The sequence below is a fragment of the Artemia franciscana genome, chromosome 20 (genome assembly GCF_032884065.1).
Source record: "Artemia franciscana chromosome 20, ASM3288406v1, whole genome shotgun sequence".
Classification (NCBI taxonomy): domain Eukaryota; kingdom Metazoa; phylum Arthropoda; class Branchiopoda; order Anostraca; family Artemiidae; genus Artemia; species Artemia franciscana.
Window position 1 is genome coordinate 16,700,724 of NC_088882.1, and position 13,913 is coordinate 16,714,636.

Sequence of the window (13,913 nt, forward strand, 5' to 3'; positions counted from 1 at the left end):
GTTGGAACATCAAAATCATTGATAAGAAGTCATTGCATGCATTACATTCTGATACCGAATGATGTTAGAAGGCTCCCACCCCCTGCAACTGGTTGGAAATTTAGTTTTGAGAATCATTTTTACATAAAGAATTTATCTTTAGTTTGGTCTCTTTTTTCATTGAACAAGCAAAACTGAATCCTGGTGGCCAACTGAAGACCGTTGCGTTTTAAATCCTTATAAAATAGTGTGCTGAATTTTATAATTCCAGAGTTTCTACCAAAATTTGACCTTCTTTAAAATTTGTAGTATGTCTGTGCAAACCGCCAACATTTTGTTCTTTTTGCCAAGCTGAAATTTATAAAGTATTTATGAAGAACGTTAGCTCTGGGAAGAGGCCTCACCCCAAGAATTAGTCCTGGTCATTCAGCTTTATTGTAACCCACATTAATATATATTAAGACATCGCCATCATCATTTCCCGCAGCATTAACAAGAAACTCAAGCTCCTCTCAATATTGTTAGGAAACTTGAGTTCCAGCGTTGCGACTAATAGATATTGAACGGATATTGCATATTTAATACTTTCCAATCTATATAAGACCAAACTAAAAGCAGCATGTCTTTGAACGGAGTAGGAATAGTTCAAAGAAGAAATTTAATGGAGCTGAGAACTTCATTGTAGATCAAACAAACACAAAGTAGAACAATAGGGAAAATCTTTTCAAGCAATGGAAATCAATTCAGTGGATATTTCGGCCCTATGTCCAAGGGCCGTATCCATCTATGTCCAGCACAATACGAGAAAGAAATATATATATATATATATATATATATATATATATATATATATATATATATATATATATATATATATATATATATATATATATATATATATATATATATATATATATATATATATATATATATATATATATATATATATATATATATATATATATACATAAACTTACATTAAAATGTGAGAATTAAAACTAATTTTTTTTTAACTTTAAAATAAAAGCAGCCCTAGCATCCTTACTTCAACGAAGTTCAACCAGGACTCTGTGTCCTGGTTGTCTTTGTCCTGTCTTAAAATATTTTCCCTATTGTTTCTGCTTTGTGTTTGTTTGTTATGGAAAGGCAGTGTGGTCTTCGCCGCTATTTTCACTGTATAGACTAAGGAGTAGATAACCTTGAAGACCACACTGCCTTTCCATGACGAAAGTAAAACAGTTCAAAATAGGGATGATACCTTTTTATTGACAGTGAATAGATATAAAATTATTTAACTGGATATTTCGAACATTGCTGATGATGAACACTGTATATGTGTTCGAAATATCCAGTTAAATAATTTTATATCTATTCACTGTCAATAAAAAGGTATCATCCCTATTTTGAACTGTTTTACTTTAGAGTAAGGAGATAAGTTCTGAATAGGATGGGGTGGAGAAAAATTTGTTTCAGCTATGATTTGGTCCAAGGATCCAAAGCTGCGATTAACTGCTGGTGGCTGCAGACTGTAACAGCCTAGCAGCCTAACTGCTGGCTGTAACATGAATTTAAACTTGGGAGTTGTGGCTTTTCTTTCATTTCTTTCTACATTATCAACGCTGGATTTTCAACATAGTCCATGCAGTGGCTTTGACGTAGTAAACAATTAAAAAAAAAAAAAAATTATAATTACTAGATCTATTGAATAGACATCCAAAACTATAATGAATGGTTATTTAGTTTCTATGATGAAAATCAGTCCAAATTATAAATTTGACTTGGGGATACCAATTTAATATTAACCATGAGATAATTGTTTAAAACTGCTAGAGTCGTCGTTTCCATCAGGATTTTATCTCAATCTCAGAAGTATCTTACCATATTAGTTCTGCCACTGCTATCGAAATATTATTAATTTAGCTGTTCCGAAGCCGAACGTTACAAAACATAACGTTCACAACGTTATAAAATTAAAGTTGAGGTCAAATATAGGAAACTTCCAAGAGTGGTTCCTGGCGCTATTGTCAAAAAAACAAACGACGACGCCTGTGCCATTTAACGTTTGGTATTTCTTGGTATTTTTTCAGCGTAATAATAAGTCAAAATTAGTGTAATTTGAAAGATTAGTGGATTAGTAAGGGTTTAATTTCAGTTTATGAAAAACACAAATGCAAAGCTTGAAAAATGCTAGATGACGTTGGGAATATTTTACACTAGTGCCAGTTTACATTCTAAATTGCCTATACTCTTTTGTTAATGGTTCGTTCAGACGTTTAAAAAACCGATGAGAAAAACCGATCGGTACGAAGGGAAAAGAGTTGAAACGATAGGTGCTTAATTTTTCCTAAAAAGCGTTTAAAAAACATTGAACAATAAAGCCGCTATGTTTTGGATTTCCCCCATAAAGGGTTCAAAGTTGACTCGTCATACCTTTGAATATTATCAGATAGCTTAAGCTGTTTTACTCAGACTTCCTCTAGTAGCCTAAATCATTTGATCTATGTCGAAAAAGGAAATTTTAACTTTACTTTAAGCCTTTTTAGCTTTGCTTATGTATTTTTTCGTTCCGATAACCTTGCTATCACAAATCTGAAGAAAATTTCAGCATGCTCAGCCAATATAAAGAACATCTGAAAATTTTACACCAAATTCATAATTTTTTGCCTGCTTTTAAAATCTTTTTTGAATAAGCAAAGGTTCAAAAACTCAGCTAACTCGTCAGACTTCTTGATGGATTCAGATTGGTGTACTTGTTTTCTCTCAGGCATACCCTACTACCCTAAATCTTTTATTAAATGTCAAGAAAGTGTTTCATTTAAACTGAAATTCTAGTAAAAATAAATAATTTTGTTCAAACTGTATATTTAAGAAAAGGGGTGTCGAATCTTAAATGAGTATTAAAACTCATTCCTTAATAGTTGGAAGTGGTAAGGACTTTAAAAATGATCTCTCCAACTTTAAATACCACGGAAAAACAAGGTATCATGTTACTGAAACAAAAAACCTCGATTGTTCATTGAAATCCAAGACTAAAATAATATTCCCATTGACTTTTAGCTAAATTGTCAAGTGAATAAGGACAATGCTAAAAACCAAAATGTGTTAAAATCAATCATCCAGGATACCATATTTTGTGGCTTTCAGGAACTGGCCCTTCGTAGTGACCGTGTAAAAAAACATCTTACATAAAGTGTTAAAAAAGAAGAGGTGTTCAAAGAATCATTGTGAGTGAAGTTGAATCACAAAAGATACAAGTGCAGGATTATTTTGAACTGCCCCGTTAAAAATATGATGATTCTGCTTTAGTGCAGTATGATGCTATCGACGTTGTCGGTAAGGTCACATAGGACACCTTTTGACGACCAAATAGAAGAGCCGTTTTTGTGCTCCGACATGACTGGCTTTGGTCTCTTTCCATACCGATTGTTTCACTGTGCTTAGAGGTAAGTCAACCTGTACAAGTTCATTAGAATTTGTTTTGATGGAACAGTTACGTAATGTGAGATCAAACGGGCTAGGCATGAGAAAATAAAACACCTAGGACAATGAAGAAAAGCGAGGTAAATCACAGACAGTGACAACAGAGTAAATGCAATAACTTGGGTCAAGACATCTGCTCAGCTATCCTTTGTAAAGGGATATGAATAAAAAGATAGTAGCTCTGGTAACAATAAAAGATAAAATTAAATTATAAGGAATATTAATAAAAATTTACATTATAAAAGATAGAACTTAAGAGTAAAACTAAATAGAATTGTCCCTTTCCAAGTAACTGTAAAAAGGCAAACCCTTTTTAATCCTGCTTAAGAAAGGCCTCTTCGATTTTAATTTTTAAGATTTGTCTTTTTTACATTAATCTGTAGTCTTTTATCTATATGTTTTTTTTTATTGTGCTTCCTACACTGAAGGCAGGTGAGCGGGGATCTTGTGAAATATATATATTTTTCTACTGTTTTACTGGCTGTAATTTTCCATATTTTCTTCGTTATCCTGCGTTTACTCATTTTTCAGATTGCAATATATCTTGTTTATTCTAGAGGGCTCAAGCAAAGACATAAATGCAGTATTTACTTGCTATTCGCATGCACTGAGACTCTTCTGTTAAATATTTCTTAAGATGAAGATATCGGAAAACTTGGAATAATTCAAATACTATATGGTTACTTCTTAGAAGTTCCAAATTTAGTTCTATAATGGCCTATTTACTAGAAATCGCAATTTTTCCTTGACTATTTATCCCTGTCTATTTTTCCTTGACTATTTAGCATCTTTTATGCTCTCTGTATTACTACATACAAACAATAGTTAGTTGACTTTTATGACGCGCTGATTCAAAAGACCATTCTTGTGAAGTTCTACCCTGCTGTTTCCGGTGTGCTAAAGAGCTACATTAATAATGAGGACAATCCAGGTCGAAAAGTGGAACCAACTCCTTGGAAAAAGCCATCACCAAGCCCAGCGTAATTTTCTTTTTGATTTTGTTTCACACTTAGAACTCCTACTGTCAATTCCTGTTTCTCAACAGAAAGAGATATTAGATCAATTGGCATGCTGTGATTATTTGGCATACGTTAAGAGGATTGGCAGAAATAGGTTTTCTTTCTGTTTGTGGAAAAGTGTTTTGAAAGGAAAAAGTTTCGGATCAAGTCGCTCAATAGCATGACGCAATCATAAACATTACCATATTTAGACACTTCTGTTTTTTACAATAACTCTGTATTCTCCCTATATATTAAACAAACATTTAATAAACTTGACATGCCACCGTGTTACAACATTTCAAACCCAACTCCTGCTCCATTGTTTCATTGCTGCTGAAGCACTGGTGGAGGTGCAACAAAATTAAACAACTGTAAACAGTTTACCTATTCAAAACTATTTCTTTCAATTAGCTGACTGTGTTGCAAATTTAACGGAGTTTTATCTCGTCCTGATTTCTTTACTACTCGACGTCATTGATAACTGTTTATTCATCTAGTGTTGTGTTCATTCTTGATTGTATTCTCTACCCTTCTACTTAGTTTGGTAAATACACATCACTAACTTAGCATGCTAAAACGGATAAAATTATGACAGAAAATGAAATTTTAAAATATAGATTGAATAAGCTTTCATAAAATAAAAAAAGAAATCACCAATGCAACAGCATAAACACAAAAACAAATGCACACCGTAAAACCAAACATAAAAAATATAAACTAAAAAAAATCATCGTACATAATAAATATTATAACAAATAATAATATTATAATAAATGATTAATGTTATAATAAATAATATATAATAAGTAATATATAAAATATAACAAATAATAAAAAAATTAAGAAAGAAAGTCAGAAGGAGAAAGGAAGAATGTTTTCCTACTTTAATAATTAATATAGGTAAGTACTTGAACAAGGCCTTTACCCTACTCATCCATCCAATTACATAGATCAAACAGCATAGCCATGCACAATCAACCGTAAAGAATAGTCCATGGACAGGCAGTCGTGTCGTAAGTGCATCAGCCATGACGTTGAAGCCGACGTTGATGAATTTTCGAGCAGTTTTGTAAAATAAATAAAACACATTTGAATATGGGCAGCAAAATAACGTTACCGTCTTTTGTGTGTAAATTAGGGTTAAGCAAAAATTAATTTTAGAGCTTTCTAAGTTCAATCAATCACTCTTTTTTAAAGTAACATACTAATAAAGATTTAAAGAACATGAAAATTGGAACTTGGAATGTTACGACGTTAAAAAATGACTATCACATCGACATTTTGACTGACCAATTCAGACGGTTTGAACTGGGTTTATTAGGAGTTTCGGAAACTCATATTTTAGGAGTAGGAAGCATGAAATTAGGTGACATATAATTTGTGTACTCAGGTAGGAAGGATGGGGTACATAGACAGAGAGTAGGGCTCATGATGAATAAGGAATCTGCTAAGTCTTGTTTAGGTTGGGAAGGTATTAATAATAGAATACTAATTGCTCATTTTATGACTAATGAGTTCAGGGTATTAGTTATAGTAGTATATGCCCCTGTTGGATCAACTGATAGAGATACTAGTGACTCAGATGAATTTTACTTACAGTTACAAGAGCAGATAGACCGGGTGCCAGGTAGAAATATGGTGTTTTTGCTTGGATTTTTTAATGCCCAGGTTGGTAAAAATAGGGATAGATGGTATCCTAACCTAGGTAAATTTGGTGTTGGAAAAGAAAACAGTAATGGCTATAGACTTTTGCAATTTTGTAGGTATAACGACCTAGTTATAACCAATACGGTGTTTGGTCACAAAATGGCCCATAAGTTGACATGATATTCACGTGATGGTAAGACAGCAAACCTTATTGATTATGTTTTTGTAAACCGAAGACTAGCAGGATCAATAAAAGATACTAGGGTGTATAGGAGTGCTGTTATTGATGTTAAAAGTAAAGATCACCATCTAGTAGCGTCTAAGGTTAATTTAAAGCTGAAATTTCGGAAGGGTAACTACCTCCCGGAAAGTTATGATGTTGGTAGACTCCAGGATGAAAATTTGAGAAAAAAATTCCAGAAACAGTTGAATACTAAACTTGAGAGTTTAAAATTTGACAATATGGAAGATGGATGGGATAATTTTAGAAAAACAATTTGTGAAGTTGCTGATGGTGTCTTATGGAAGAGTGCTAAGACTGCAGCTAGGAATATTAGTGAAAAATTTTTAGGTTTAATAGAGAGTAGAAGGGGTTTGTACAAGATTTATCTGAGTGATAGGTCGTATGGAAACAAAAGGAATGTAAAGAAAGTGGAGAAAGCATTAAAATATGAACTAAGAAGATGTGAAGTGGAGGCCATGAATAAAATTGCTGAGGATCTGGAAGATGCAGCTCGACGGCATAATAGTAAAATATTATACTGGCATACTAATAAATTGATATAGAGTAGTCAATCCGGACAAGTCCCAGTTAAGGATAGAAATCGGGCACAAATTAGTGACAAGGAAAAAGTTAAAGAAAGATGGGTGGAAAATTTTGAGAATGTCCTAAACCGAGACACAGTTGCAGGAAAAGATATAGATGAAAATGAAAAAGTTTGTGATACCTTGGATGTGAAGGAAGATTTGTTTAGTGAGGAAGAATTAGCAACAGTACTAATAGGATTAAAAAATAATAAGACTCCAGGTGCTGATAGTGTGATAAATGAGTCTCTTAAATATGGTGGCTCTGAGGTTAGCAATAAGTTACTGAAGATTATGAACATGATTTTGAAAAAGGGGAAGTGCCTAATGATTTTAGGAAAACCTCAATTAAACCACTGTATAAGAAAGGTGACAAGAGTGAGTGTCGTAATTATCGAGGTATTAGTCTGGTCTCTGTAGATAGCAAATTACTGAACAATATGATACTTTTTAGACTGAGAGACGCTGTAGACAAAGTTTTAAGGGAAGAACAGTGCAGTTTTAGAAAAAGTAGAGGATGTATCGACCAAGTTTTCACTCTTAGATTAATAATTGAGAAGTCCCTTCGTTGTCAAACACCTTTGGTTCTTAGTTTTATCGATTATGAGCAAGCTTTCGATTCTGTTGATAGAAGAGCGTTAGCAAAGGTCATGTCTTTATATGGTATACCTGAAAAATACATTAAAGTGATTTGTGCTATGTACGAGACTAATACTGCTGCGGTTAAGGTAGGAAATAAGGTTAGCAACAGGTTTTGTATTAAATCAGGAGTTAAGCAGGGGTGTGTTCTATCCCTTGTGTTCTATTTATGAATCATTTTGATGGACTTTGTCTTAAGGAGCACAGGAAAGGCAATTGGAGACCACGGAATCAAATGGAGAGGAAAAACACTCCTGGACTTAGATTATGCTGATGATTTAAGCATATTAGATGAAAGTGTGAGCAAAATCAATGAATTTTTAGAGGTTTTGCGAGTTCAGGGTGCTAGAATAGGCTTGAAAACTAATGTGAAGAAATCTAACTCACTAAGGCTAGGAATAAGTGAAGATGAAAAGGCGACGTTGGGTAACGAAAAGATTGATCAGTAAAGACTGTGGGAGCAGTGAAGATTTTAAAAGTAGAATAGCTAAGGCTCAGGGTGCTTTTTCATAGTTAAAAGAAGTTCAGAAGAATAGAAAGATAAGCCTGCAAACCAAGATTGGAATATTTGGAACTACAGTGATGACAGTGGTCAAATATGGTTCTGTAGCATGGGCGCTCCGAAAGGCCGATGAAAATTTACTAGACGTTTTTCAGAGAAATTGCCTACGGATTGTTCTGGGTACCCGGCTGACTGACCGTATTTCAAATTGTAAGCTGTACGAAAAATGTGGTTCAATCCCACTTTCTAGGGCTACAATGAGACGGCTAGGCCATGTTCTGTGGATGAAGGATGACAGATTGCCGAAGATTGTCCTTCTTGGCCAACCGTCTGGGGCTACACGGAAAGCAAGTCGTCCTTGTGTGGGTTGGGAGGATGTCATAAATAAAGATTTAAATGAAATTGGAGCTTCCTGGGAGGGTGTAAAGAGAGAGGCCTTGAATAAATTAGGCTGGAGGAGAAGCGTACGTAGCTGTGTTGGCCCCAGGCGGCTTGGTACTGTAGTGAGTTGTTATTATTATTATTAGTAGTAGTAACAAACGCACGCTAATAAAAATGGGACCACAATAGTAATCAACTAGGTTGTTTATAAATCTTTAACCTCTCTGTTACTTACAGCTTACTAACGACCATATAAAATAGAATGATCTCATTTTAGTGACATATGCCCATGTTTGTTTCCCTATTTTCTTTTAACCCGTTTTTATTTTACAATAAAAGATGGCATTCTATGATCCATCATTAGCATCACCCTGCAGAATCTGTTTTTGTAATTTATGGGAGTATTTTGTTGAAGAGTTATTTGGATATTATTAAAGATTACTGGTTGGTAATTTCTCGTAAGAATGCTGAAAAATCTGGAGTATATACTGAATATTATATTTTTTGAGACCTTCCTTGCTCTCAGTGTTGGGTAACACTGCTACTAGCTTCAGCCTGCAATAAGCTAGTGCTAGCCTATTGAATTAATTTTATGACAAAATGTTGGCCTACAGTGAAAACAAGGATACCGCACTGTGATAAGGGCTTTTATGAACTAAATGATTTTAACAGAAGAGTTATAGGTCACCATTTAATGCCCCAATCAACACAAGACTATTTTCAAATAGCCTATTGGCATAAGACTCACTTCTAGGATTAAGCCACCAGTACATGGACAGTGCCTAGGTCAATCTTGTACAAACTGTTTTAATTAAAATTTATCTTTCCCAAACATGAAGTAGGCCTAGCCTATGTAGGAAATTAATCAAAACTAGGCTAGCCTAATTTTCAACATAGGTTAGCCTAGTTTAGGCTTAGACAGTTTTTCAGGTAAAATTCTAGTTAATTGACTTATTGCTATCTCAGAAAGGGTTTAGGTCAGGAAAATGAAACTTTCAGGGATGAGTCTAAAGGCTTAAGCATGTCCCTAAATTACCTTGCTTAAGCAAGGTAATTTAAAGCACCCACCTCCACTTGTTCTCCCTCTAATGGGTCCTGAAATTTTCCTATATGACAGGTCTATTACCTATTGAAATTTTGACAAAGAAAATTTTACCTTAATTTTCAGTTACTAGCCTAGTTGCTTTTTCTCTGCCTTTAGTTCTGAAAATGTAACTCCTGTTATTTGAGTAGAATTTTGAGCCATATTGATGTTTTCTTTCAAAATTTAGGAAACATATTTGCATATCTTTAAAACCTTTTAAAATGGAATTGCGCTAATTTATGAAGCTGAAAACCATTTTTTTATACTTCAATTAAGCAGAAGATCTATTTTGCAAGGCTTCACTTTTATAATGCACATATTTTTAAAGGTCATAAAGGGTCAGGGCCCTCTAGAGGGAGAAGGAGTGGAGGTAGTTGCTTCTAAAATACTTTCCTGGGATATACTTTAGTCTGTAGATTCATCCCTGAAAGTTTCATTCTCCTAACCTAACCCCTTTCCAAGATAGCCAAAAGTCAATCAACTAGAATCTTACCTTGGTAAAATTCTAGTTGATTGACTTTTGGCTATCTCTGAAAGGGGTTAAGTTAGGAAAATGAAATTTTCAGGAATGGGTCTAAAGGCTAAAGTATGCCCCAGGAAGGTATTTTGAATTACCCTTCCTCCACTCCTCTCCCTCTGGAGGGCCCTGAAATTCACCTGCACAACATGTCTATACCAATTGAAATTTTGACAAAACACCATTTTACCTTAATTTTCAGTTACCAGTTGCCTTTTCTTTGCCTTTAGTTCTAAAAACACAATTCCTGTTATTTGAGTAAAATTCTGAGCCATATCAATGTTTTTTTCCAAAATTTAGGAGATGTATTTGTATATCTTTAAAACCTTATAAATTGGGATTGAGCAAAGTTGTGAAGCTGAAAACAACTTTGTTGTACTTCATTCAAGCAGACAATCTATTTTGCAAGGTCTCACTTTTATAACACAAATATTTTTATCAAAGGTCAGGGCCCTCTGAGGGAGAAGGAGTAGAGGTGGGTAGTTTAAAATACCTTCTGCAGATATACTTTAGACTCATCCCTGAAAGTTTTTTTTCCTAACCTAACCCCTTTCCAGGATAGCCAAAAGTCAATCAACTAGAATTTTACCAAATATAGGCCTATAGCCTACCCCTGAATTGTATACACTCAATAAATTTTCTATGTAGGCTATGACTTGTCTTCAAATTGATCTAACACCAAACAAGGGTAAATGTTTATTTTCATTGCAAGTGCTCTAAACTGGAAACTTTGTTGTGAAGCAGCATAGTTTCCAGTTTAGAGCACTTAGAAATGCTAATTCTACAAGTGCATCCGTTTTTCAGGTTTCTAAAATCTATTTTTTAGCTTTCTAAAATCCCCTTCAACACACTAAAAATGCATAAAGTGGGCAGGGTTTTGAAGCAGATAGAAGTGTTAGTGTTGTACAATATGAATGAAATTGTATTTTAAATACTATTTCTAGTCATAGCTGCTAATTTCTGTATAGTAGGAAGTCAAAAGATTATTAAACTAGAGCTAAGAGCTCATATGGCACTTTTGATGAGGTCAGAAGAGCCAAGAGATCATATGAGCTCTAGCAAAATTCTAAGGTTCAAAATTCTATAAGTTAAGAATACCTTGATTTTTCTAATTTTTCCTCTCCCTTCAGCCCCTCAGATGCTCAAATTGGGGAAAACAACTTTATCAAGCTAATTTGTGCAGCTCCCTGACATGCCTACCAATTGTCACTGTCCTAGCATGTCCAGCTAGCTTGCCAAAGCCCTGAACCCCAGCCCCTAACTCTCCCAAAGAGAGCAGATCCAGTCCAGTTATGTCACTCACATATCTACAACATTTATAAGCATTTTGCAATCAACAGATCTGGTTGGGATTTGAAATAAGAGCTCTGAGACATGAGTTTCTTCTAAATATTGAATTTCATTAAGATATGGTCTCCCATTCTAAAGTTAGAAATACATAATTTTTCTAATTTTTCCAAATTAACAACCCCCAGCTCCCCCAAAGAGAATGGATCTGTTCCAGTTATTTCAATCACATATCTATAACTTGTGCTTATTCTTCCCATCAAGTTTCATCCTGATCTCTCCACTATGAGTATTTTCCAAGATTTTTGTTTCTCCCTCCAACCCTCTATGTCCTGGTTCAAATTGAAATTGGAGCACCTGAGACATAAGATTCTTCTATATATCAAGTTTCATTAAGATCCAATCACCCACTTGTAAGATACTTTGATTTTCACATTTTCCAAGAATTCTGGTTCCCCCCTCCAACCTCCCCCAATGTCACCAGATTGGGCGGAAATATAAAACAAGAGTTCTAAAGCACAATATCCTTCTAAATGTCAAATTTCATTAAGATCTGATTATCTATTCATAAGGTGCAAATACCTCATTTTTTCAAATTACTCCGCCCCCCAACTCCACCAAAGAGAGCAGATCCAGTCTGGTTATGTCAGTCATGTGTCTTGGACTCGTGCTTATTCTTCCCACCAAGTTTCATCCTGATCTCTCCACTTTAAGCATTTTCCAAGACTTCCATCCCCCCCCCCAATGACACTGGATTGGGCTAGGATTTAAAATAAGAGATCTGAGTTGTAAGGTCCTTCTAAATATGAAATTTTATTGAGGTCCAATCACTCCTTCATACATTAAAAATACCTTGTTTTTTTTTCAATTTTTTTTTAGAAGTATCCCTCCCCCCAACTCCTTCCGAAAGAGAAGATCTGTTTTGGTTATGTTAATCATGTATCAAGGACTTGTGCTTATTTTCCCCACAAGTATCATCCTGATCCCTCTATTCATTTTCCAAGATTTTAGGCCCCCCAACTCCTCCCAAGGTCACCAGATCCAGTTTGGATTTAAAATAAGAGCTCTGAGACATGATATCCTTCCGAATAGGAAATTTCATTAAGATCCAATCACTCCTTTGTAAGTTAAAATGCCTCAATTTTTCATTTTTCAGAACTACCCCCCCCCCCCAACTCCTTCAAAGAGAACAGATCCATTCTGGTTATGTCAATCATGTATCTAGGACTTTTGATTATTCCCCCCCCCCCCAGTTTCATCCTGATCCCTCCACTCTAAGTGTCTTCCAAGATTTTAGGTATCCCCCAACTCCCCCTGATGCTACTGGATCTGGTCAGGATTTAAAATAAGAGCTCTGAGACACAATATCCTTTCAAACATCAAATTTCATCAAGATCCAATCACTTCTTTGTAAGTTAAAAATACCTCGTTTTTTTAATTTTTCAGAATTATCCCCCCCCCCCTACTTGCCCAAAGAGAGTGGATCCATTCTAGTTATGTCAATCTTGTATCTAGGACTTGGGCTTATTTTTCCCACCAAGTTTCATCCCAATCCCTCCACTCTAAGTGTTTTTCAAGATTTTAGGTTCCCCCCTCCAATGTCACCAGATCTGGTTGGGATTTAAAATAAGAGCTCTGAGACCCAATATCCTTCCAAACATCAAATTTCATTTAGATCCAATCACCCGTTCATAAGTTTAAAATACCTCATTTTTTCTAATTTTTCCAATTTAGATATACTTGGTAGATACCAAGTGATATAAAAACTTACATATCCGTTAATGGTAATTATCCACTTTCACTTTTGAGTTGAAACTACCCAGCAAACCGGTGAATCACAGCAATTAGTTAAATACAACATTTAAGCTATTTTGATTTGAAGAAATGCCTTCCAATACAGTTTTCCATCTCAAGATTAAATTTGTTGTAAAAGATTCTTTGGCTATGGGAAGACCCTGGTGAAAAAATTTCATTGAATAGTGATTCTTGTGAGTGAATATTACCTATAGAGTGAAGCAAATTAGTCCATGAGTCATTTGGGCAGTGGGGCAGTGTCTGTATTGTGATTGGTTAAATTGTTACTTCATATTTATGACCTAGTTTTTATTTCCTCTTTCAGGCTTCAGGCCAAATAATTATTCAATAATCATTAAATACAGACCTTACCCTGCTACCTCTGGGGCTCATGGACTAATTTGTTTTGCTCTAGAGGTAATATACACTTGCAAGAATCACTATTCAACCAAATGTGTTTCATCAAGGTCTTCCCATAGTCAAAAAATCTTTTAAAACAAGTTTAATCCTGAACTGAAAAACTGTATAATTGCCATTTGGTTGGAAGGAATTTCCAATATTCAACCAATCAGAATAGAGACCATGCCACAATACCTGCAGGGCTCTAGGACTAATGCTTAGCTGTATAGGTAATGTTACCTATAAGCAAAATCAGACATTTGTTTTGTTTGAAAGTGAGAGTTGATAATTACCATTAATGGATATGCAAGTTTTTTAATTATCTTTCAACTTACTACTATACAAAAATTACCAGTAATGACTGGAAATAGTATTTAAAATATAATTTCAAAATATAAA

The 13,913-nt window shown here is 34.6% G+C and overlaps 1 protein-coding gene across 4 annotated transcripts in view; it reads left to right on the top strand.

Moving 5' to 3' along the window:
• The first annotated feature begins 8,779 nt into the window (after positions 1 to 8,779).
• Positions 8,780 to 13,913, top strand: part of LOC136039811 (gametogenetin-binding protein 2-like) — a 49,881-nt gene continuing 44,747 nt past the window's right edge. For 2 of the 4 annotated variants that reach the window (XM_065723714.1, XM_065723716.1), the window contains exon 1: positions 8,780 to 8,877. Coding sequence is in view for 2 of the 4 variants with exons in the window: in XM_065723713.1 (XP_065579785.1) it covers positions 8,898 to 8,914 (17 nt within the window). In the remaining 2 variants the exon portion in view is untranslated. Of the gene's footprint in view, positions 8,915 to 13,913 lie in introns of all 4 variants that reach the window. The other 2 variants (XM_065723713.1, XM_065723712.1) reach the window with 2 other exon arrangements.